General features: G+C 41.6%; 1 protein-coding gene and 1 long non-coding RNA gene across 9 annotated transcripts in view; one reads left to right on the top strand and one right to left on the bottom strand.

Annotated features, from left to right (window-relative positions):
• The first annotated feature begins 1,254 nt into the window (after positions 1-1,254).
• Positions 1,255-25,148, top strand: LOC140696458 (uncharacterized). The gene is made up of 3 exons (XR_012072831.1): positions 1,255-2,805; positions 3,961-4,282; positions 25,012-25,148. It is a non-coding gene; the product is annotated as an uncharacterized lncRNA (long non-coding RNA).
• Positions 21,525-25,273, bottom strand: part of CCDC150 (coiled-coil domain containing 150) — a 62,287-nt gene continuing 58,538 nt past the window's right edge. For 5 of the 8 annotated variants that reach the window (XM_072961533.1, XM_072961532.1, XM_015249312.3 and 2 more), the window contains 4 exons: positions 25,098-25,259; positions 24,273-24,359; positions 22,176-22,295; positions 21,525-21,889 (listed from right to left, as the gene is read on the bottom strand). In XM_072961533.1, the coding sequence (XP_072817634.1) occupies positions 21,770-21,889; positions 22,176-22,295; positions 24,273-24,359; positions 25,098-25,259 (489 nt within the window). In that variant the 3' untranslated portion in view covers positions 21,525-21,769. Of the gene's footprint in view, positions 21,890-22,175; positions 22,296-24,272; positions 24,360-25,097; positions 25,260-25,273 lie in introns of those variants that run through there. The other 3 variants (XM_015249313.3, XM_072961534.1, XR_012072829.1) reach the window with 2 other exon arrangements.

The raw sequence follows: 25,273 nt of genomic DNA on the forward strand, positions 1-25,273 counted from the left end.
AGGGACGATGTTGCTGAATTATAAGTAGTGTTATGAAGTCTAGTCCACAATAGAGGGACTTCTAAAAATATCAGAGCAGGAACAGTAGAAATGTGCCTACTGTCTGGTGGTGTAAAGTCAGTAAGACCATGGAGTTGTTCGATCACTATGCTTCTTACAGTAGTTAATTCTATAAGAAGCATAATAGTCATCAAGGTAGAAAAGCATGAAAAAGAAGGGGTTAATGCCCAAGTAGCTGAGGGATATATGATAAGGGATAACCATCAGTGAGTTCATCTCCAGGCCCATAGTCCCAAACCAATTGCTGCTATGCTAAGAAATTGCAAGTTGTAGTTTTTGAGGCATACTAAAGAAAATCAAATAAACTGAATTTTTTGAAGCAGGCAAAAGATACTAGAAACCACTTGAGCATGATACTGATCTTGACATGATTCTAGCCAATTTGTGTGCACGTAGGAGATGTTCTTCAGTAGATATGCTCCCTTTCCTTGGAAGGGGACTTGATGGCTGAGGGGACTATTATAGGTTCACTGTATCTGGATTTTAACAGTATTTGAGGAAGCCTGTTGTGATATTCTTGTGGATTGAATGGAGAAACGTGGCTGGTTGACCTTCAGCCAGCAGAGTGATCAAAACCAAAGAAAGAATCTTGATAGACTAATGTCAACTGGAGAGAAATCACAAATGATATGCCACCAGGTTCCTTAACATCAACAATTTAGATGAAGATAATAAGAGGTTGTCAAATTTACATGTGAAAAAACTAAAACAGTAACTACCCATATTAATGAATCAAGAATGACAACTAAGCTACCAATAACAGTTTAGGGGAAAAAAACATGCACTTAAATTCAATAACATCAATTTTAAAAATGCAGATAGTGGCTAGTTTACTGGTAGCTCATTGAAAGTAAGAGTCTCCTTCATTCTGGTCAGATTCCACTTACATAAAACCTCTCCAGAAAATAACAAATGAAAGTGAGGGTTCTTTAAAAAATAATAGATGGAGAACTCTAGAAGGAAATTAAGATGCCTAGCCTAGAATATAGAAGATCCAAAAGGGAACGTGATGATTCTTTTCAAATAGTAAGTGGAAGACATGCAGGATAGTGATTACTCTTACTCTGGGTAACCCAGAATAAATGGCATTTCCTTTTTTCTTAGTCTAGATAATAAGACATTTCTGTAATATTGTCCCCCATTTATCACCTGTATAATCACTGGCAGTTTGGCATCTTCTGTCCGGCACTGAGGTCTTTTTGGATGACAACTAGCTCACACCTCCTCCTCCTCTGGAAATGGCCCTCAATAAAGACGAAGTCCTGGCCACTCCTAATTCAACTTGACCCAAGTTGGGCCAATCATATTCTCTTCTGATATTTTGAAGCTTAGCCTTGAGAGATGATGGCTACATTGAGTGTCTTTAGAACTAAATTACACCAGCACAATACATTAAGAAAAAGGCTGGCAGAGCCCTGCTGCTGAGGCTACTGGAGTGCTTCCATCACAAGTCAATTCTTCATTTGATTCTCTGAGTTAACTGTATCTTTCCAGGAGGTTCTCTTCCTTACATAAGTCAGCGTGCCCATCGGGTTCTCCAGGAAGCAGGTGTTGAGGAGTACGAAGGTGTACTGATGAGTGACACTTGTGAGGAAAGGAGGCGCAGCCTTGGGCAGGCGAGGGAGCCATCAGACTTCGATGCAGACTTGACGCAGGCTGAGCCAGCTCAGCCGGGCGCCCCCCAGGTTGCCTCTTGGAAGGGTCCCCTAATAGTGGATATGAGTAGGCCCTTGTATTCCAGCCTCTTGCTTGGTCACTGCCTTTGAAGTCCCCAGAGAAGAGCACAATCTGGGTTATTTACCTCCACCTTGCTCAGTCATTTGCCAGACTGAGAAGAGCATGACCTTGGCTCAGAAGCTGAGGCACAGCTTGAAGTCGTTAAGAGCTGAAGACCATCAACTAGCTACACCTCTGGTCTACAGAGACACCCCAGAGGTTTCAAGACCAAAACCCCCCCAAAGACAAAAGCAAACCAAACAAAAAATACAGAAGAAACTCAAGACTACAGAGAATAAAAGACAAGCAAGTGAAATCATTTTGGAAAGTAAAAAGCAAATGGGCAGTTGGTAACCAACTTAACAAGCCAGAGAAAAATGAAAGCTAAGTGCCCACAGGAGGTGGTGGGGAGGCAGCTGGAAGCAGGCTGATTCAAGCCCTGAGAGGCTCATGCATTAAAAACATTAGGCGCTTCCAAAGGTAAGTGAGGTGGGGCTAGAAATGGATGGAGCAGTTGAAAGTCTGTTAAGAAGCTGTGAGGTCCTCCTAGTTACCCTATTCATATAGAGCAGGTCACTACTTCACCCCTGCCCTGCAGAACGCCGATGGTTTATTCTCTGGAGCTTTAGATTCAAGGCCTCTGGATTCGGGAATACCAGGCTGAGCTGAAGGCAGAGGTTACACCAAAAGCAGAGGATTAAGTCAAAGTCTACACTAAACGACAATCTCAGCTTCCTTCTCCTATTGAACTTCCAGAAAACTGACAGCCAAGCTAATAACCTCCAAGCAGGAGATCCAAGGATTCCTCTCAGAGGACAACGTGGCCCAAGGAAACAGACCTGTAGGTACTGACAGTTGAGAGCTTCCCAGTGAAACCCCTGGTCCTTCTGGAAGCCTGCCCGTGGACAAACCCCTCTCACTGCCACTGAGACCCAGTCAGTTCGGAGGCACCTTGCCGCTCGTCTGAACAGGCAGCTAATGATCATCAGAGTTTGAGGAAAGCCTCTGGAATGACAGGGACCCATATAAGTAAGTGACGGGGGTGGGGGAACTCGGAACAGGTCTAGTGCAGGAAGCAGGAAAATAAAGAAAATATAATTAATATTCCCAGATGAGAAAATACTGTATACATGAGAAGAAATGCTGTAAAAAGGGATACTCAAAGAATAAAAGAGAGCTTTATGAAATTGAAAATGTAACTGCCAGAATTCATTCAAAGAAAGGGTGGGGGAAAATAGAATTAAACAAAGATGAAATGGAACATTGAAGAGATGAAAAAATTTCAGATAAGAAAATTAAAGTTGACAAAACAGTCTAAATTACAAGTTCTTTGTGGCAGTTACTATATCTTATAAATTCATTTCTATTTCAAGGCGTTGATGGCTTGATTATAAATAATTCCAGTGGGAGGAACAAACTCCTGCAATGATCTGTTTTATATGCAGTAGGAGGTAGGACATTCTATAAACTTAGAATTGTACTTCATCATTTCATTGTCAATACAGTTATGCCAGCTTTTAACATTTTCCAAAAAAATAAGCTTAACTTTTTAAATTTAAAGATAAAACATTTCAATCTCTCTCTCTCCACATTTGGGCAACCATATCCCCAAAGCTACTGTCTTGCACTGCTCTCCATCAGCAAGAGGACAGCTGGAACCCTAACGTGTTTCTTGCTGCACATTTTTTGGCCTTGAGCAAAAAAAAAAAAAAAAAAGTCTAGCAGCTACCAAGTTACCTACATCCTGCACAAAAAGGTTTTTTTTCACACCTTGAAGATCGGACTCGAAATTTACCCTGTTCTTGGTCTCAAGATAAGCAAGCTAAGATCAGAGTGAGAATTAGCAAGATCACTCGCCACTTTAGTAAAGACAATCAGGTGTTTGTATTCAGAAAAGAGGGGTCAAGCAAGCGAAGAGAGGAAGGAGAAAACAGATGAAGTCGTCTGAATCAGCGACCCCAGCTGCGTCAAGAGGGCAGGAGGAAGCCAGTCCTGGGATAGCCAGTCCTAAGGGTGTCCGTTGTTTGTTGCCTCTTTCTAAAGCTGCTTAGTGTTGTAGACTAATTTCAGATTCTAGTTTCAGAGGGGTTTGAATGTTTCTTATTTAAGCACAACTACAGGCAGTTGAAAGAGGTATTTTTCTAGTAACATGCTTTGCAGAATTTGTTCTCTCTTGTTTGGCAGAGATGCTTGTTAAGTTTGTGCGTGGGTGAGGCACGCTACCGCAGCCGCCCCGTCTCAGGTGTTCCTCTTCTGTGCCGATGAAGGAAGAGAAAGGTGACCACTAGAGGGAGCGTGATACTCGCTCACAGTCCTTCACAGCCGCGGGAAGGCTTCCGGGAGGGAGCGGCGCCCATACCTCATCCGGCCCTGAGCGGGGCCAGCAAGTGCTGGAGCCGCCTGGGTGCCCTATGAATTCTGCCTCCTATCCGTGCCACAACGTGGGAAAGGTTGGAAAGCACTACTTTCGAGTCATTCTCGAGGCGCAGATTAAAACCAGCTTTGGGTGAGTAAGGAACAATTCATATTGACTTTTTATTTCTAGGAGATTATCAAAAATCCAAAAACATTCTGACAATTTCAGCAGTGTTAAATGACAGGGCGGCTCTTTCTTCTCTCCTTGATCTCTTCTCCCCCCATCCTCACTCTTTTCTGGAGGGTCTCTGGTAAAGCCTGAAAAAAGAGACAGACCCTGTTAGCCCGTTGACACATTGAAGTTCTGCTGAGCCCAGTATTACCAACATAAAGGTCTGTTGGTCTTACAGATGATTTATGTGGAAAGACCTTAAGTTTTCCTCTGAGAATGCAAAGAAATTGTAGGAACTGATTTAACTCTTCCAGGGGAAAAAGAAAACTGTGCTTGCCTGTCTGTGTATAGTCAGAAATGCAGGATGGTAGGGTGCACGCTTTTTAATTTATGACCGAGTTGCCCTCCCAGGTGGCTGTGCTGATGTATGAGGTTACCTGTCTCCCATGCCCACTTCACGTTTGATTTTTTTCCCCCAGTTGATAGATGAGAAATGGTTGTTGCATTTGCTTTCTAGCAAGATTGAAATCTACCATCTAATGTTTATAAACCTTTTAGATTTTTTTTTCTTCTCTGAATTGCTTTGTCATATCCTTTGCCCATTTTAAAAAAATTGCGTTCTGTTTTTCTTATTAAATTGTAGGCATTCTTCACTTAATCTGAAATTAAGTTTTTGTCTTTCACTTGTTTCTTTTCATTTTATGGTGTCTTTTGTAAAACTGAAGTTTTAAATTTTTGTATAATCAAATTGATCATTTTTTTCCCTTTTATGGCCAACACAAAACTTCAAAAGAAAGGTGTATTGTGTTTGGGAAAGTAAGGAACATCCTGAATGATAAAGTGGAGTTCTTAGGAAGCTCCCAGTAGAAGGCAGACCAGCCCCACCTCTATCTGGACTGATGGGAAGTGGAGAACAAACAGTAGGGTCGTGAAATAGCCTGGATGGGAAGCTAGCAGGTTCTGGAAAGAAAGTGGGTGCTGGGGTGGGGGGCAGGAAGAGGCATCTATGGAAATATGGCTAGACTTCTCAGAGACGAAGAGGCAGAGGTGGGTTTTGAAGGATTTACCAGGCCCGCCTGAAGGAGATGTAAGAATTAAAGACGCAGAGAGGGTACCTGGCCCAGGTGCTTGACTGCTGAAGGGCTTTCTAGCAAGATTTGGTTTTGCCTTACAAAAATGATTCTAGTCTCATCACGAAGTCAGAAGTCGTCTCTAGGACAAATTAAGAACTTACATATGTTTTTAAAGGCAGCAGAGATGAGGAGGAGTGCTGGCACCTGTGGGCCAACTCAGGCATCTTAAGAAGCAAAAGAAACTCGTGAGAGTCTTTTTATTGTTAATCCTGATGGAAAGAGGGAAAGCTGGGACTGTAGGGAATCAGAAAACAAGATAAGGCAGCTCTTAATCAGCTCATACAACACCTTAGAGCAGTTGAGGCAGAAGTGGCCTTGCAAATGTGAGCAGAAATGTTGGCACCTGCTCTAAAGGTAGTTGGACTTAGAAACTTATAAGCCTCACCGGTCCCCAAGAGTCCTCCCACTTGAGATCATGGCGTCGTCTTTGGTGGGAGTCTTATTACCTGTGGCAGAGTCTACCTGCCCAAAGGCACCCTCCCTTGGTCCTGGAAAAGGTACAGAAGTGTTGAGGGGCTGTTAGGGATGGACTAGGGGTCCAGGCTCACCTAGCATTCACCTCAATCTCTACGTGGCTCCAGGCCATAAAGCAACTCCTGGCCTATTTCTAGACTGGAGGGGTGGTGGAAGCTGGGTCACAAGGGGAGCCATGCCAAGAGTTGCTGGTCCCAAATAATTATGTTCTATTGTTCATTCTATAAGCTGATATTTATAAGGTCTCTGTGGCTTGAAAACAGAAAGTCACTAATACTTGGGATATCCTGTGATGAGCCCGTTAGTTCCCAGAGCATGTTATCGAGGTAAGAGACGTTGTAGATGTGCTGTATTGCTGGGCCGCGGATCCCTGGGCTCACAGCAATAGGTGAGCTGGTTCCAGCCAGCACCTAGAATTCTCTAGTGTTGGCAGTCAGCTGAGAAAGATGTCACACACATATGCTTATGTACCCTTTGTATATTTCAGCCCTTCAGTGTTCCCCAGAATTCCTGGGAGGAGTGAGGTCAGGATATTAAGAACAGGATAGTGCTTTGTGCTCCCCCAGTACCCAATCTACAAAAGGAAAGAAGGTTAATACGGAAACCGAAGGCTGCAGTCAAGGCATGCTGTCTTGCTACACCTGGGAATGACAGAAGCACAGACATCTGGTGAATGTTGGAAAGAGTTTGGTCAGAGATCCATGATTTAAGGTTGTGCTATCCAATAGAAATTCCTGTGATGTAAACAAGTGGGCACTAGCCATAGGGGGCTGTTGAGCCCTTGAAATGTGGCTAGTGCAACCGAGGAACTGAGTTTTAAGTTATACTTAATTTTAATGTAAATTAAAATTGAAATAGCCTTGTTAGCTGCCATATTGGATTTGAGGGACCATATTAAGGAATTCTTAATTAATGCCATTATATCTGAATTTTAATGTTCTTATGCATTTTAACTAGTTCCCAAGAGCTGGAGGCTGTATATGAATTTCAGGTCACTGAATAAACGAACTTAGGTTGATCAGTTCACTGTGCCCTGAGTTGATGTCCTTAGCTGCTAACTGGGAACTAGCATGCTAGGAATGATATTTATGAGATGCTCATGGTGAAGAAGAAAGACAGCATTTGCCAGTACAGGGCATCACTGGACACCCAGCTGTCTTTTGGCTGCTGAGTGGTTGGGATACAAACTAGATGGTGGTGCTAGTATGAGTAACAATTCAGTGATGTTGAAAGGGCTTTGGAAGAGCATGAGAAACAAATCCCCGAAGTGGTGGCTCTCCTATAGGAAATAAGGAGGGAATGCTCCGTCACTTGAAAAGCATTTCTGTTGTGCTTCAGAGAAGTATGTGAAACACATCATTTTTAATAAACATTGAATTCAAATAGATTCCTTCCCTGGTCCACCAGCTGCTAAGAACTAAGTGTATGTTTTGAGTTTAATGAGAATAATAGGTGGTTTGTCAGAGACAGTCCTGAAATCACCAGCCAGTCATGAATTGGACTCAAAAGTCACTGGGCAGCATGTGGACCTCTCCCAGACCTAGAAAGAGGACAGAGCACCTGTGCTGTGGCTAAGGAGCAAGGCCAGTTCCACTGGAGCCTTTGCAAACCCCCCAAAGTCTTGCATATCACACGCTATTTTATTTCAGGAGGATTTGGGGGAAAGAGAGCTGCGGTATTTGCCATGGTTGCTCATCTGACAGTGAGGAGGCCTTGTGAATCCTCTGTGAGGTGTAGACTGAAGTGTGGGGTGCTGGCTGATGGCCTGGAGCAGGACCTCGTCCCTGTACCAGGTGGGCCACAGGTGCAAGACACAGGAAGGTAGATGAGGAGGAGAACACTCAGTGGGTATGTTTTTTGCTTGTTAATTTTGTTTATAAAAGAGAGGACTCTCTTTTTTTACCTAGTCTTTTTTCCTTTAGATTTTCTTTTTTCGATGTCATTCTTAGAAATGCCTTTCTCTCCACAAGATGACAAAACTTTCCACTCATACAATATCATACTTTCATGGTTTTGTTCCCCACATTTTAAAAATGTAGTTAAATATACATGACATAAAATTGACCATTTAAGCCATTTGGCATTAAGTACAGTCACATTTTTGTGACTCACCACCATCTCCAGAACTTTTACATCTTTCTCAACTGAAATACTGTACCCATTAAACAATAGCTCTCTAGTCCCTCTCCCCCAGCCCCAGGCAACTACCATTCTGCTTTCTGTCTATGAACTTGAATTTGACTGCTTATCTGAGTGGAATCATACAATTTTTGTCCTTTGTGACTGCCTTATTTCACTTAACATAATGTCTTCAAGGTTCATCCACGTTTGTAGCATGTGTCAGAATTTCCTTCCTTTTAAAGCCTGAACAGTACTCCATTCTATTATATACCATATGTTGTTTATCCATTCACTCATTAACAGGCATTTGGCTTGGCTACTGTGAATAATGCGATGATCATTGGTGTACAAGTTTCTGTGCAAGTTCCTTCTTTCTATTCTTTTTGGTATCTACCTAGAAGTGGTGTTCTTCCCCTTTAAATGTATAATCCGCCTGAATATCAAGGCTTTGTACTGGGGTAAGGTGAGGTGGAAACTCACCTGTGTTCTACTGAAAGGCCCACTGACCAGCCTGTTTTCCCGACTGACTTTCCAGATTCCCTTGCAAACCACACTGGGGCTTCAGGAAGGCTGAGGGATGGGTGCTCTGATCCTCCAGCTCCTTCTGGACCTTTGCTTCCCTCCCTGCTCCTACATTGTGTGAGGTCTTAGTCCTTATTTAATACAGCTTTCTTCTTTCCTAATTAAACCTATATATAGGATATTGATTTTTGTATGTTCCTTTCATATCCTACTAGTTTGCTTAATTCTTTTACAGTTTGAGTTGGTTTTATCATTTATTCCCTGAGGTTTTCCAGGTATACTATCATATCACCTACAAAAAGGGATAATTTTACTTTTTTAATACTTTTTTTTAATTGACATACAGTTGGTTTACAGCGTTGTTTTAATTTCTGGTGTACAGCATAGTGATTCAGTTATACCTACATATGTATTCCTTTTCATATTCTTTTTCATTATAGGATATTACAAGGTATTGAATACAGTTCCCTGTGCTATACAGTAGGACCTGACTGCTTATCTATCTTATATATAGTACTTAGTGTCTGCAAATCCCAAACTCCCAATTTATCCCTCCACCTCTCCTTTCCCCTCTGGTAACCACAAATTTGTTTTCTATATCTGGGAGTCTGTTTCTGTTTTGTAAGTTCATTTGTCTCATTTTTTTAGATTCTGCATATAAGTGATATTGTATTTTTCTTTCTCTTTCTAGCTTACTTCACTTAGTATAACAATATCCAGGTCCGTCCGTGTTGCTGTAAATGGCACTATTTTGTTCTTTTTTTATGGCTGAGTAGTATTCTATTGTGTATGTGTGTGTGTGTGTGTATTCTTTATTCTTTATTCAGTCATCTGTCGATGGACATTTAAGTTGCTTCCATGTCTTGGCTCTTGTAAATAGTGCTGCTATGATCATTGGGGTGCATATATCTTTTTGTATTAGAGTTTCCTCCAAATATGGCCAGACTAAATTGTTGGTTTTTATGAAATGTGATAAGGAGCAGGGGAACAGCAGAACCCTGAGTCCCCCAAATGCTTAGAATTAATTGGTCATTGGTTATTTGTTAGGGATATTTTTCTCTCTCAAAATTGGTGGAGGGAAGAAGGAGTGTCCAGCGTGGTCACTGAGGCGGCCAGAAATCCAAATGCCTTTACAGGCAATACTCTTGGCATAAGAGAAAAGAAAACTGGGCAAGAGGATTGGACTGTGCATTTCTGAGGTCTTGTCAGCAGTGTCCTGGGCCCCGGCTTTTGCTTGTTCAGAATGCAGTTTGTTCAGGCAGTGCAGCCGGGGGCAGCAGGGCTTCGGATACGAAAGCATCGGCTGGTAGCTCCTTCTCTTTTACGAAATCTCCAAATGTTGGAGTTCATCTTCGTACTCGCCTCCAGCTACTCTCCCTCCTAAGTGAATTTATGTGGACCTAAGGCTTAAAACCAGCTATGTGGTGATGACTCCCAAATTCATATCTTCAGACCCATATATCCAACTGTTTACTCAACATGTCCACTCGGATGTAGAACAAGTACCTTATGTAACATGTACAAAACAGAATTCCTGATTCCCCCGACCCCATATTTTCTCCTCCTTAGGCCTTCTCCCTCTTACTGAATAGTACCACCATTTACCCATCGTTTAGGCCCTGAACCTAAGAATTATCCACGATCTTTCTGTTCCTTCACACCCTCTGCCAAATCCGTTTCAATGCAAAGCCGAGCCCAGGCTACCACAGGCAGCCTCCTTAGTGGTCTCCCTGTGGACATCCGTGCTTCCCTGTTGTGTATTTCACACATTCACAAGACTAACCTTTTAAAACGTAAATCAGATGCAGTCATTCCTCCTCTCACCCTCCCATGGCTTTGTGTTGGTCTTATAACAGCCTATAAGCCTCCATAGGATCTGATCTCTTCCCCACCCACCTCTCTCCCAGCCTAACTACCACGGCTGTCTGGCCAGCTGACTACACTCAGCCGCACTGGCCTTTCATTGTTTCTGGAACATGCCAGGCCATTCCCACCTCCGAGCTTATGGCTAATTTCCTTTCTGCTTGGAAGGGCTGTCCACCCGCCCCGGCTCGCCCCCACATACCAGCTCTAAAGTCACCCCATTCCCGGCTTTATATCACTTCCTGAAATTTTTGTTTACGTGGTTGTAGTCTGTCTCTTCTCTCCCACTAGAATGCAAGTTCCACAAGAGCCTTGGCTTGCCAATGGCATTATTCCCTGCATCTAGAACAGCGCCTGGCACCGACTACATGCTCAGTACTTGTGGAAAGGTTCGAGATAATTTTACTTTTTCTTTATGCGTTCTTATACCTCTGATTTTTCTAATTGCACTGTTTAATACTTCTGTTAGTACAACGTTGAGTAGTAATGGAGATAGAGGGCATCCTTGCCTTGGCTCCAGGAATAAGATTATAATTTATATGTGTATACAGTTGACCCCACTCCAAAACTGCAGTTGAAAATCCATGTGACTGCTATCTCAAAAACAAACGAATTGTTAGATGACTCACCCAAGGGCAGGAAGCTGAAACAGGAATCAGGGCTCAAACCCTGTTTTTTTTTTAATTTCACATATTGTGATCTCTAATTGAACACAAACTTTTCCCCACACTTAGATTTGCAAAATGAAAATACACGTACTACATTTATTGAAAAAAAATTCACATATGAATGAACCTGTGAAGTTCAAACCTGTGCTGTTCAAGGGTCAATATAGATTTCATTTTATTTATATAAATATTTATATATTTATATTTATAAATATATCATATATTTATTTATATGTAAATAAAATGAAATCTATATTTTATATATATTTTCTCCTGTTAAAAACTCAATTTCTATTTTCTTGAGTATTTTTATCTTCAGTGGGTATTGATCTTTACTGAAGGCTTTTGCAGCATTTATGGAAATAATTATGATTTTTACCATAGATTTTAAAATATTTTTCCTTTTAGGTTTTAATATTGTATATGATATTAACAGATACCCTAATATTGAGCCAGCTTTGCGTTTGCATCCCACTTGGTTATGGTATGTTATTTTCTTGACATGATGTTGGATTCTGTTAGCTGATATGTTCGTATTTTTGCATGGACATTCATGAGTGATATTGCCCTGTAATTTTCTTTGCATCTTCTCTAGCAGGGTTAGGTATCAGTGTTACACTTGCCTTATAAAAGGAATTAGAAAGTTTTCCTTCCTTTCATTGCTCTGGGATAATGATGAAGCATCTGGGTACCAGTCTTTGAAGGTTTGGTAGAATTCCTTTGTGAAAGCATATTGGCCTAGTGTGTTTATGTTAGGTAATAACTTTCTTTCTGTTAATAACTTTCTCTATTTCTTCTATGGAAATCAGTCTATTTAAGCTTTCTGTTACCTGAGGGGGTCAATTTTGGTCATCTATATTTCCCAAGGAAATTATCCCCTTCATCTAAGTTTTCAGATTTCTTTGCAGGGAGATGTGCAAAGTGGTCCCTTTTGACTTAAAATTTCTTCTGTTGCAATGATTATTTCCACCTTGTCATTTAAAAAATATTTATGCCTTCTCTCTTTTTAATGATCAAATTAGCTAGTGGTTTTTATATTTGTTTAATTTTTCAAAATTGAATTTAATTTATTTACTAGATCTTCTTTTTTCCCTATCAATCCTTCTTTTATCTTTATTACTCCCTTATTTGTATTTTCTTTTGGTTGACTTTGTTCTCTAGTTTTTTGTTTGTTTTTTGAGATGGGAACTTGATTCACTGAACACAGTTGCTCTGAGTCTTGGGGATGCTAATGAAAAACTGCTACAAAGCCATTCTTCACTTGCTTTTGCTTCTACCAAGGAGGCTGTCATGAGACAATTTTACCACCTTCTAGGTTCTGATGAGGTGTAAAGCTTTGATAGAGCTGCAAGTTGTAAAACTATTCAGCTGAGTTTTCCAGTTTTCTTCTTATAATTAATTTCTAGTTTTATATCATTGTAAAAGATGCTTAATATAATGTCAGTCTTATATTTATTAAGACTTATTTTGTGGCGTAACATATGATCTATCCTAGAGAGTGTTCCAAGTGCACCTGAGAAGAGAGTGTATTCTCCTTTTGCTTGGAAGGGTCTGTATGTATCTGTTAAGTCTCTATGAGCTGATGTGTCATTTGAGGCTTATGTCTCCTTATTGCTTTTCTGTCTGGATGATCTCTCCACTGATGTAAGTGTAATATTGTAGTCCTCTACTGTTACTGGGTTGCTATTTCTCCTTTTTGGTATGTTAATATTTGCTCTATATATGTAGGTGGCTCCTATGTTGGGAACATACAATTTTTTTTCTTTCTGGCATTACTTTATTATTTTACTTTAGGGCCCACTCTTCATTTCAGGCATGGAGACAATAGGATCACAAGGAATTATGACCATATTTTCATTAATCTTTCATTTAATAAACATTTGATAAATCCTTAATTCACCAAACTCCATACCAGTGCTAAGGAAACCAACTATGATTTTTTTCACTTCGGCTGCCTGCCTCTCCTTCTTCTCCTGAAGTACTTCCTTTTGGCCAGTGCAGGGAGTGATTTTGCTTGTCTTTGCTGGATTAGCACAATTTTATTTGCAGTAATGTGACACTAGATTGGATTAAGGGAGATTTAAAGGCATAAGAGCTTCAGTGATGCAAAAGGGGAACATAAATATTTACACATGGTATAGCCTTTTGCTGGATTGACCCCTTTATCATTGCCTCTTATTACAGTCTTTGTTTTAAGAGTAGCTGGAACATATTGCTCAGTTCCTTCATTTTACTTGACTCTCTGTGTTGGTTTCTATACAGTAGATGAAACAGTCACCTCTCAGTTTTGAAGCAGTGGCCTCGTGTAGCCCTGCCCTAGCTCTTGTCTCTCAAATCTTTGTGATCGTCCAAGCAGCCCATTATGTTTTAAATAGTTCCCAGTAGTTGAGGGTGTGCCAAGAACCTGTCAATGCTCCAAAGGGGGATATTTCAGTCAGCACCTAGATTCAGGCAGATTTAGAAGCCAGACTTTCAGGCAGCAGCTTTTAAGGTATGCAAATATATATAGTCCAGTGGGACTACAAGCATAAGCCCCACTGGCCCCCAGAGCCAGGTGGTCTGGAGGTCTCCCCTGGGCCACAGTTGTAAAACTTGGGGCTCTGGAGGAGTTTATAAGTTCCTGTCTGGGAGAGACCAGTGAGCAGTAGTGAGGTGGAGGGAGAGCGCAGGGACGGCGCCCTCTTGCCTGCCCTCCCTGAGAGCACCCCCGCGGGCCTCTAGATGTGTGCTGCACGGGAGTCCTGCCGCTCGGGTCAGGTTCCAGACAAGTAAATGCCCCTTTCATAGAAAGATGGGGTACTGCTATCTGTGCAGTGCCCTGGGGGTAGGAGTCTGCCAAGAATTGTCTCTTCCACTGTTACAGTCTCACGGACTCCAGGAACGTGAGCCCCCCGGCTCCCAGAGCCAGGTGATCGAGGGGTGTTCTCTGAGTGGTAGCCACAAAAACAGGGGCGCTGGACACACGTAAGAGCTCCTCTCCAAGCGATGCTGGCACTTTGGAGAGCGTGGAACAGTGCCTGCCCTCTGCAGTCTCCAGAAAGGTTCACAGTCAGCCCTTAGATGTGATTTTAATTAGAAGCCTTGCCCCTCATGCTGCAGCAATGATGGCAAGCTACTGGGCCTCTTCCACAGGAAGACTGTGCTCCGGGTCTGTTGCCTGTTGCTGTAGCTGTTTCAAAGCTCTTTCTCCATTGGTTCTACTCCTGTGGGACCCAGAAGTGTCAGCCCTGCTGGCCACCAGAGGCAGGCAATGTAGAGGTATTCTCTGGTGGCAGCTGCAAAAACTGGGGCACCAGACAAGGGTATAAACTCTTTTCGGGAGATACCAGGAAGCTGGAGTAAGGCAGAGGGAGAGCACACAGACTGTGCCTGCTGGGCTCTTTTCCCTGAGACGCCCCCCAGAAGTGTGCCAGACCAGAAGCCTGCCCGTCAGGCCAGAGCTCCCGGACAAGCAAATGGACTTCTTTCTCAGGAGGACTGTGGGTGTGTCTCAGTTGGCCATCTATGCAGTGTCCCGGGGATAGCAGTCTGCCAAGAACTGCCTCTGATTGTTACAGTCCCCTGGAACCCAGAAATGCAAGCCCCTCCCAGCCTCCATTGCCAAGGGATCAAGGGGCATCCTGTGGGCAGCAGCCACAAAAACCAGGGCACCAGATGTATATAAAAGCTCCTCTCTGGGAGATCCTGGGGCTCTGGAGAACAGCAGAGGGAGAGCACAAAGGTGGCGCCCACCGAGAAGAGAACAAAAGAAGTCTAGAGTGGAGAAAAAGGGGGCAGCCACTGGGTTTAGCGAAGTTAAAGTTTTAGCGTCCCTGGTGGGAGGGTAGAGATGACACCTGCTGAGGGGTGGGAAAATATGGCACCCCCTGGCTTCAGCAAGGCAGAGAGAGTGTGAAGATGGTGCCCAGCAGCCTCCGTCCCTGGAGAGTATTCCAGGACACCCCACCCCTCTCAGGGATGCTTTAAGATTGGAAGCTGAATCTCTTTCATGTGAAGTTTGGGTGCTTTTCAAATGGCTGCCTCTGTGCTGGGTCCTGTGGCCTTTTTCTCATTTTCCTGATGTGAAAGGAGATGCTCAGCTAGTTTTCAGGTCTTTTTGAGAGAAAATTGTTCCATTCAGTGTGATTCAGTGTGTCCCTGGGAGGAGGTGAGGTCAGAATCTTCCTACATCATCCTCTTGAACTGCAGCCCTCACTTATACTTTTAAAAAGCTTAATCCGATTTACATATTTAACCTTTGACAAGCTGGCTTCTTAAGTTTTTGTTTTATCTTTTAATGCCCCCCCCCCCGTGGCCTGTACAGCAATAGTGGTATTCTGCTTTTGTGTTTCCCTCTCTGCTTTGCCATTTTTGTAGTGGCATTTCTTCTTTGTCATAATATGTAACATTTGTACATCAGTTTCCCACTCTCATTCTGACCTTTGCTTCATATACTGCTATATACATTTATACATTTTTAAACACCCCATCAGTCCTTTGCCTGAAATTTGCCCAGTTACCACTTGGTTCCTGGATAAGGCTCAACTTTAATAGAAGTTGTTTGACTAAGGCTTCGCTTATCAGGTGTAGGCGGAAAGTGCAGGCTGCTCTTGCTCAGAGAAGACTGCCTTAGCCCTTAGGTGGGAACATCTGGGCTGCTTTGCATGCTTAGGTGATTTCTGATCATTGTATGGAGACCCTGGTGGTCTGGGTTTTCATTATCAATTGTTCGGAACACTGTAAACTTGTTCATGATTGAGGCTTAAAATAACTATTTGTACCATCAATATAGTAACCTTCTCTCTAAATTTAAATTAAGATTATAATGTTTCTGTTTTTCACGAACTGATACTGCTGACCTGCATCCCTGCGTGTATACCACGCCCTTTATTCATTCCTATGATGTATTTCACTTTGACTCTTTGACTATTCTCAGTGAGTACAAGAGCTTTGGAGGAGCTCGGAGAGTTGGTCTCCAGCTCCCTCTCACTCTCTTGATCTGATAAAGTCTTGAATAATTTCGTTCTTCTGTGGTGGGATTTTTGCTGGACAAAACCCACGATGAACAAAACCCACATTCTTACGAACTTATCTCATAGTTTCTGTGTGTCACGAATCCAGACACAATGAGGCTAAAAGTCTCAGGGTTTCACAGGCCAAAATTAAGGTATTAGCAGGGCTGTGCTCCTTTCTGGAGGTCTGGGAAAGTTTCCTTTGAAGCTCATTCTGGTTGTTGGCAGGATTCAGTTATTTGTAGTTTGTGGACCGAGGCCTGCATTTCCTTGCTGGCTTTCAGCCAGGGGCTGCTCTGAGCTCCTCCTCCATCTTCAAGCCAACAAGGGCACATGACATCTTGTGCTTCAAATCTGACTTCTCCCTTCTGTAACGAAGTGGAGAAAAAGCAGTATTTAAAAGACTCAGGCAATTAGGCCAGGATAATCTCTCTTTCTTAAAGTCAATTGTGACATATAATGTAATCATGGGGGTAAGATTGTCATTGTCACAGTCCCAGGGATGGAGTAGGCATGCCTACCAGAGGACAAGCATCTCGGGGCCTGACACACGGCTCCATTGTCGCCTTGCTTAGCATGTTGGTTTTTAAATGTCTTATGCCACTTTCTTTTGCCTTTTGGGTTATTTGATCTTTTTGCCTATAGACTTTGATAATATTTTGTCTTTATAGTCTTGATAGTTTTATTAGAATATGTCTCAAAATTGATCAGTTTTCCCCCAGTACTGAGTCCTTTTAATACATAGATTCAGATATAAATTTTCTTCTATTTTTGTAAAGTGTTCTTGGGCTGTAGTTTTAAATATTACTTCTGTTCTACTGTTTTTTCTTCTTCAGGGGCTTGGCTCCAGTAACATGAATATTATTCCTTCTTTACCTGGCTTCCATTCCATTACTTTTTCTCTGATCTTTTTAACTTATTTGTGCCATTTTTCATTTTCTTGGTTGTTTTCTGCTATTCTTCAATGACTTATTTTCAGCCAAATCTGTTCTCCCTCGGGCATCTTGTAACTTATTCTTCATTTCGGAGATAGTTTTGTCTTTTTCTTCCATTTCTTTCCTGAGTTTAAACAACTCTCCTTTTATTTCTAATATTTGTCCATTTCCAGCCTTAGTTTTTCAATTTGCTTCACAGTGATTTCCCATATCTTCAAAAGTTTACCTGAAATATATTTGTTTGGAATGTTCACTTTGTGTCTTCTCCTTCATGAATGTTTATTGGGGGAAATTTTACTTAGTTGGGATATAGGGAATTTAATTTCTTGAATTTCTGCAGTAGAACTTTCCTCTTGTTCACATTTATGGTATTGTGTTGTTTTGAAGTATTTCAAATTTATCATACCTTCTTCTGTCCTTACAGCAAAGTCCAGGTACTTATTCTGGGATGATTTGGTGGTTGTGGGAAAGGCCATGAGTCCTTCAATATTATACTTCTCTTTTTTCTTACTGTCCCTGGAATTTTCAGTTCCTTTTTTCTTTCCCCTTAACAGTTTCAAAAGGGGGCTTCTCACTTCCTTTTGCCTTTTTTTAACCTCCTCCAGAAGCGCTGCATTTTGAAGAGTGCCTCCTTAACTCACGCCTGAACCTTTTAAATCATGTCTACTTTGAGGTTCCTTTCCTGCAGTTCATGCTCTGATCTGCCTGGATGCTTTTTAGTACTTCCAGATTAGGGTGCATTTAGTCTCTGTGTTCCAGAGCGACCTTAGACTCCTTCCCTAGTTTCCTTTTTCTGTCTTTGTGGCAGTTTTTTTGGTTTGCTCTGTCTGCCACAAACCTTTCAGTGAGGAAGCTGGCGTAGAAGTGTGAGAAAGTTCAGGTGGGGATTCGGTGATTTTTTTTTTCTCATTTACTCAGTTATTTTAAAGATTTGACATAGTCTCTCTTCAAGTTACAGAGTGTGGTTTTGTGTAGATTTACTTTTCCTTTCTTATTTCTGATTGCTTGTCAAGGAAGTACTAGGAGGTAGCTAGCTAAGCAGCTGCCATTGTCTTTAGCTATCTGAAAGCCCCGGCTGCCTTAAGTAAATGCTCTGGAGGAAAAGGAGTGTCAGTGTAAGTGGAACCTAGCACCTGCTCAGAGCTCTCTGGTGTGGATGCATTTCAGTAGTGACCTTGGTGTATGTTCTCAGCTTACAGTCCTGACTGTTGTGATAGACACCGTGGTTTTGATCTGACCCACCTCCATTTCTGCTTTCTTCTGGGAATGTCACTTAGATTTCCTTTGGGAAACCGCTCAGTTTCAGAGATGGACACATCTCACATACAGACCTAACCAGTCAGTGTATAATCCATCTTCCAAGTCACACTGATTGGTTGAGAGTGGGCATGTGACCAGTCCATCCAATGAGACTCAATCCTGGATCTCTTATTAGAACTAAAAGAAAAGCACTCAAGAAATTACCAAAGAATCTTAAATGTGGAATACCACCCCCGTACCCCCGCCAAAAAAAGATCAAACTCATAGAAACAGGGAGTAGAAAAGTGATTACTAGTGTTTGGGAGGTAAGGAAAATAGGGAACTGTTGGGAAAAGGGTACTAACTTTTAGTTGTAAGACGAATGATGTGTAACATGGTGATTATGATTGGTAACATTGTATTGTATAACTAAAATTTGCTAAGAGTAGAAATTAAATGTTCTCACCAAAGGTTTTTTAAATGTGAGGTGACAACTAGATGAAAGGAATCTTTCCAGTGTTTATCAAATCATTACGATGCACGCTTTAAATATACAGTTTAGTTTTGTCAATTATACCTCAATAAAGCTGACCGAAAAAATTAGCAAATAGCTGTGGTCTCAGAATCCCTGAGGGCAAAAGCCTTCACAGACAGGTTAACTGGAGCAAAGCCAATTAGAGTCCAGATTAATTCTTCCCAGATTTTCATGCATCTTTTTGTACTAACATGCAAAAGGTTAGGCCAGACTCTAGGGGTGTTGGCAACATGGCCCACATGGAAGAATCATTGTCTGTCCCTTAATTTAGTACTTACGGCTTAGTCTCCTTGCGTAAGAATAGTTAGTCCTCAAACAATTAGTCAAAGCAGCTTCAGGTCTTATATTAGGATCACCTTTAAATCCGACGTGACCACGTGGTAAATATCTTTTACTAAAGGAAATCACCCATCATTTTCCTACTGGTTAAGTAAACTACTGTCGCTTTCTCTCATATCACCATCTACTGGTGTTATTCTTTGAACGTATGGAATAGTTACACTAGCTGTTTCAACATCCTTGCCTGCCAGTTCTGACATCTGTGTTAGTTTTATGTCAGATTTGATTAATTTCTCATTATGGGTTGTACCTTCCTCCTTCTTTGCATGCCTGATAACTTTAGATGCCAGAAATTGTGATTTTTTTCTTTGTTGGGTGCTGTGTGTTTTTGTATTCCTCTGAACATCCTTAAGCTCTATTGGGTATGCAGCTACCTGGAAATGGGTCATCTTGCTTTAAGATTAGTTAGGACCAGAGCAGTGCTGATTCTGGGGCTAATCGTTCTCTGCTACTGAGACAAGACCCTGTTGTATATTCTCCCCAGCGCCCCATGAATCAGAAGGGTTCTGATTCTGGCTGGTGGGAACTGGTACTGTGTGTGTGTGCTGGACACTGTCACCGTGAACCTTTTTGGATGCTTCCTCTCCAGCCTCAGGTAGTTTCCTCACATGCACATGCTGACCAGTACTCAGTGCAATACTCAGAGGGCCCCTCAGACAGCTCTGAAGTTCTCCCTTTGTGCAGCTGTCTTCTCTCCCATACTCTGTCCTGGAACCCTAGCAACCTGTGTCTCCCTGGATTCTCAATTTTCATTCCTTAACTCAGGGAACTCACCTTGATTTCTACTCCTTGCATTGTAGCCTGGACCCCCTCAGGGCTGTAAGCTGGGGCAACGTAGGGCTCATCATGTGTTCCCTTTCATGGATTACTGTTTTTTGTTGCATGATGTTATCCTCTTAAAACCACTGTTTCATATTTTCCATTTTTTTTGTTGTTTCAGAATGTACAGGCCCACTATATGCTAGTGTATATGCTAGACACTATAAAAGTATCATAGAAACACTTAAAGTATCATAGAAATACTTCAGCAACTTGCACTATAGGCTGTTCTAACTAAGCTTTACTAGCAATGATCATATCTAACTCTGTAATTCACTTCTCCTAGGCTAATGCTTACTATAGCCAATCTAAAAAATTATATAAACGCACGTTACACTAACTATCAATAATGATACCCTTTGAGGACAATATATAAGTGGAAAAAAAGCCCTAGTTCTGCATGATGATGACATAAATATTCTTGGCATGTAGCTGTGACTGTTTCTATGACAACACTCAGGGACAATATACTTACAATCCATTGGGGTTGATCATCTCTCCTGTGTGGTACCTGGGGTCTTTTTTCCCATGCAGAATTCAGGTCCAAGGTTTTCAGTGCCATCCCAGAATCAAGGCTGATTGTTCTTTGGGGCTCATGGTTGGGCTGTTTTAAGATTATGACTCCCTGGTACCCTCAAATTGACTATACTTCCTTATAAAGAGTCCAAAGGGTAAGTACTATAGGGTTTAGATAACTTAAGGAGGCTTTTACCAGCCTGCCAAAAAGTAAGTCCCTCACTCTTGAAAGTCAGACATACAGAAGTGGACACACTAGTAAATTTGCTTCTGAATGCCAGCGAATCCACACAAGTCTGACCCAGGTAAGTACATGTCTACAGATGTCGTCAATCCACTTAAGCCCATGAAAGTCTCCCAATACTGGAACTCCAGGCTTCCTCAGAAGACGAGCAGTTTGCTCTGATCAGGGAGGACTCTGACCAACAAAGCGCTCGCCTACCACAGCAAGCAATGAATTCAGCTGTGTGTTTTTTTTTTAAATCGAATATTGAGTGGTGGGCTCATCAACCTCTAGAGTCTTATATTTGATATTTACTCCAACTTCATAATTGCTCACTTGACTTAGGTCCTAATACTGTCATCAGCTTCAGTTCAGTTAAGCCAGGTATTATGTTTACATAAAGTCTGAATTACATAATCCACCACTCAGTATCTTAAAAGACAGAGCTGAATTTATTGCTGACTATATAGTAAGGGGGGCATAACTGGTCAGGCATAATCTCCCGGAGCAGAGGTCAGTGAACTTCTTTGTAAATGTCCAAGGAAGCTGCACACACAGTCTCTGAGATACCTTATGTAAGAACAGAGAGAAGGTCTTACTAAAGGTGTGCTGGTAGTTACTGAGCAAAGAAGGGTGTATGTTTGTTTACAAGACAGTGGGAGAGGTTTTACCATTTTCCAGGTGACTGTATTTCCAGGGATTATCTGCAAGATGTTAGACCAGGACATTTCTCTGAAATAAAGCAACATATCATTTAGCTGCCATATCAGCCAGTACCTCACTAAATGCTTTTTGATAAGAATTACCTAGAAAAATAGCCAAGTATCATGCAACACTGTCTCCTATCATATAACACATTAATATAAATTTATTGGGTGGAAAAATGGGGAAAGGGACAAAAAAGATGGGGTGGTTCTGTACTGAAATCAAACAGTTCATAAAAGGATAAACTCAGGTCCAAAACCTTCAGCCCACATCAAAGACTTCATGTTCTGAGGACTGTGGACACAGGCCAGTGCTGGTTGCTGGGCTTGGGGAATCCTGGTGATGTCGCTGTTGAAAGTGAAAAAGCTCCCCTGTCAAGGACATCACTTTCTCTCTAGTTCAGAGTGACACTTCTTGGGCACAAGTCTAAGATTCTGTTTATTCTCCCATCGATGTAGAGCAGACTGGCTGGACATGCCATCGTGCCTTTTATCTTGGTCCTGCTGGAAAGAAAACACACCCCAAACTGTTCAAAACTAACTGTGGAGCTGAGGACTTATATTGCCTTTATGAATCTTTTTTTTTTTATCAAGGTAGGTGGTTCTAATCTAGACAGCTTGGGAGAGTTAGAACTTTTAAGAAAGAAATTCAGTAAATTGGTTTTCTAAGCAGAAGTTTTAAAGAAATCTACAGATTAGGAGAGAGTAGCTGGAAGAAGATGGGACTTGTGTAATTAGAAGTCTGAGAAGGAAGGAATCCAGAATTGCTTAAGATGGTCAAATACTCTACCTCTTCCCGCCACCTGTCCTCCCGGGGAAGCCTCTGCAGCCGGTTTTTTGTCAGCTCCAGCTGTAGGCCATCGAACCTGCACTTGAACCAGCGGTGAGCTTCTTCCAGGTTAGCTGTTATCTAACGTGTATGCGTTGTCATTAAATTACAACAAAGAAACAGTTATAAGTTTTCTGTGTATTAGTTCAAGAGACTTTTTACTCTGATGTTAAGACTCAGATTCTGACTGCATGGTCTTTGCAAACTATTTGCATAATACACATCCTACAGATGAGAGAATAATTTCTGAATGGGGAGTTTATGAATGCATGCAAGCCTGTTGCTTTTCATGCATTTGTTAATATTTCCTGGATGTGAACTGAGGTGAGAGAGGAATGAAAGTACAAGATGGCACTGAAAATGAACGAGGTAGACTTAACCATATGTTGATTTATGTTCTCTAAGACGACTCCTCCAAAGTTCCTAAACTGTATAAAGGCTAGATTTTTCTCTTGTGCTGTGACAGTAAGAGAATGAATTAGTAAAAAAAAAAAAAAAAAAAAAAAAAAAAAAAAAAAAAAAAAAAAAACTGGACCAGTTTAGTGTAAGTTGTATTTTTATTTCCTTTATCAAAATATCTTATATTTTAGCTCAAACACAAACTTTCAAATCCCCTTTGTTAAACTTGAAAACAAGCTGCAAGTCCCTCTAACAGTCTGCCTTTGAAGATGGTCTGGAATTAGTATTCACTTACTTGACAAATATTTATGGAGTGCCTACATATGCCTGGCACTTCTCTAAGTATTAGGGATACTTTGCTATTTTGGAGGTAGAGCCAACAGGTTTTTATTTTATAGAAAGGTTGCTTCAAAACAGCTCTAGAACGTATCTTCTAGAATAAAAAGTAAAATGACTATTTCCTCTGCTTGTTTCTTGGACAGCATTTTTGTGTTTTGACACTGAGGTCTGAGCGTGTTGGTATCTCTCTCTTGCCTGGGAGAAGGCAAGAGTGAGAGCAGAGGCTTCACCTGCCTTGTTCGCCTTGTATCTCCATTACCCAGTACGGCGCCTGCCGTATAACTGGTCCTTAATAAATCTGTGCTACTATGTCCTTGTCCCGTAGAAACCAGGTCATGGCGTGGGTACCAAATAGTGAGATAAGAAAATAGCACTACCCTTGCCATTTACCTTTTAGAAAGCTACAAAGCTAAAATAATTTGTTTGTGCATCCTGATGACAGAGACACTCCCACCCTCCTAAACCAAGCCCCACTTTCCTCCAGCACCCTGTCAAAAGTGGAGGGAAAGGTGCCTGAAGTGGCATTGTACGTCATGTCTCATCTTGTATGGTGAACGAGAAGGGAACTAACGTTCATTGAAATTCTGAGCCATCTTTCAGAAAACAGGAGGTAACAGCTTCCTGATTTATGAATGTGGGAACTGGTAAGTTAAAGTAAATGTTCCTTAAGGTCACAGTTGGCAAACTCATGTTTGTCAGAGTCCAAATTCCTTTAAATATACCATTCTGACAGTCATATTGTTAATATAATTTAATGGCTATAAAAGGGACAAACCGGCAGCAATGTCACTGTGATGCCTTTAGCCTAAGGATCTGTTTTCTTATCTGGCTAATAAGGGCTGGTTGTGATAGACCGATAATTTCAAAGATCTTTTCTAACTCTAAAAATTTATCATTTTAAATACCTTCAAAAAGGCCAATTTAAGATATTAGAACAGAGAAATCAAATTCATTGATAGGGCCTACTTTATACTTCTGGTTATTAATGGAACAGAGTCCCACTTTTCTTAGGTCATATCAAACAATAATGCATTAAAACGCACGCACCTGCTGGTCTTCCCTTCTTGTATTTAGTGGTAGGGACCTGGACACCAGGGTTAATCAGTACTTCAGCTTCCGTGATCTCTCATCAAGACACAAAATCTTGATGTAAAACTATCTGTTCTTTATAACGGAGGCCATGCTGAGTAGGTTATTGGTTCTTGCCCTTTGTACTCCTGACAACCGTGTTAATGAAGATTGTACCCTGACTTTTGTGGTTCAGGGTTGTTGTGTCTGAGGAAGCTTGTCTAAGTCCTTATGTCCATGAGTCTGACTTACCTGTTCTGATTCCACACTGGCTTCTTTCAGTTTATTCTCTGTTGCCTCTTTACATTTCTTCAGGTGTCTGACAGTTTCTTCCAATTCCTGAAAATGATTTTTTACAAACTCTGTACATTACATATGGAACAAAGAGTCTCAACATTGTAATAAATGAGCAACCGAATTATGAAAATCTGATGGGGTAGTTTCTAACTCCAGGTGCTACCAAACTACAAGATAAAAACTTACTTTGAGTTTAACCTACAGTATACATATGTGTATACAGTTACAGATTTTGATTTTGACTTTGACTTTGACTTATGGATTCTCCTGACTCAAGGTGATTCACATCTCTTTCCAGATTAAGGGGGTACCTTTTGTAGCAGACAATCTCTGTTGAAAGGCAAGAACTCGATTTCTTGAAGTCCCTTTTCAGTGATAAAATGTGCTTTTCATTAGGTTGGGAATAGCTAAAAATCTTGTAATGACAACAGATGTTTATGAGCTACAGGGAAGAACCAAGGGGTATAAAAGACTGAAAGACTGTGAAATTCAGAAGTCTCACCTAGTATTCTGAGTCTCACTTCGTTAGTATTCTGCATATGTGAGATTTAGCTGCTCTTCAATAAGGATGATACTCATTTTTAAATTGAAAGTGAAGATGATGCACCACATTCAAAACTACAGGCTTCTTCCCAGACATGACCCTAAGGGCTCAGCTAAGATGAACAACTTGTAAACTGGTTTTCTTCTACAGAACCTGGAAAACCTGGGTGCCCTCATGCTGGGTTCTGCACATGGCACCTGCTGACAGCCTGAGATGAAGCTGAGGAAGGCCCGTACCTGGCACCGGTTCTCCAGCTCCTGCCGTACTTTCCGCTCTGCCTCGAGGCGCAGCTCTTGCTGTTTATTCCGTGCTGAGGTGTCATACTGGCTCTTGGCCAACAGCTGCATCTCCTTCTGGAGGTTAGTCATTTCAGATACAAATTTCTGGATACTCAGGGACTGATAGGGCACAA

The sequence above is a fragment of the Vicugna pacos genome, chromosome 5, assembly GCF_048564905.1.
Source record: "Vicugna pacos chromosome 5, VicPac4, whole genome shotgun sequence".
NCBI classification, from domain to species: Eukaryota; Metazoa; Chordata; class Mammalia; order Artiodactyla; family Camelidae; genus Vicugna; species Vicugna pacos.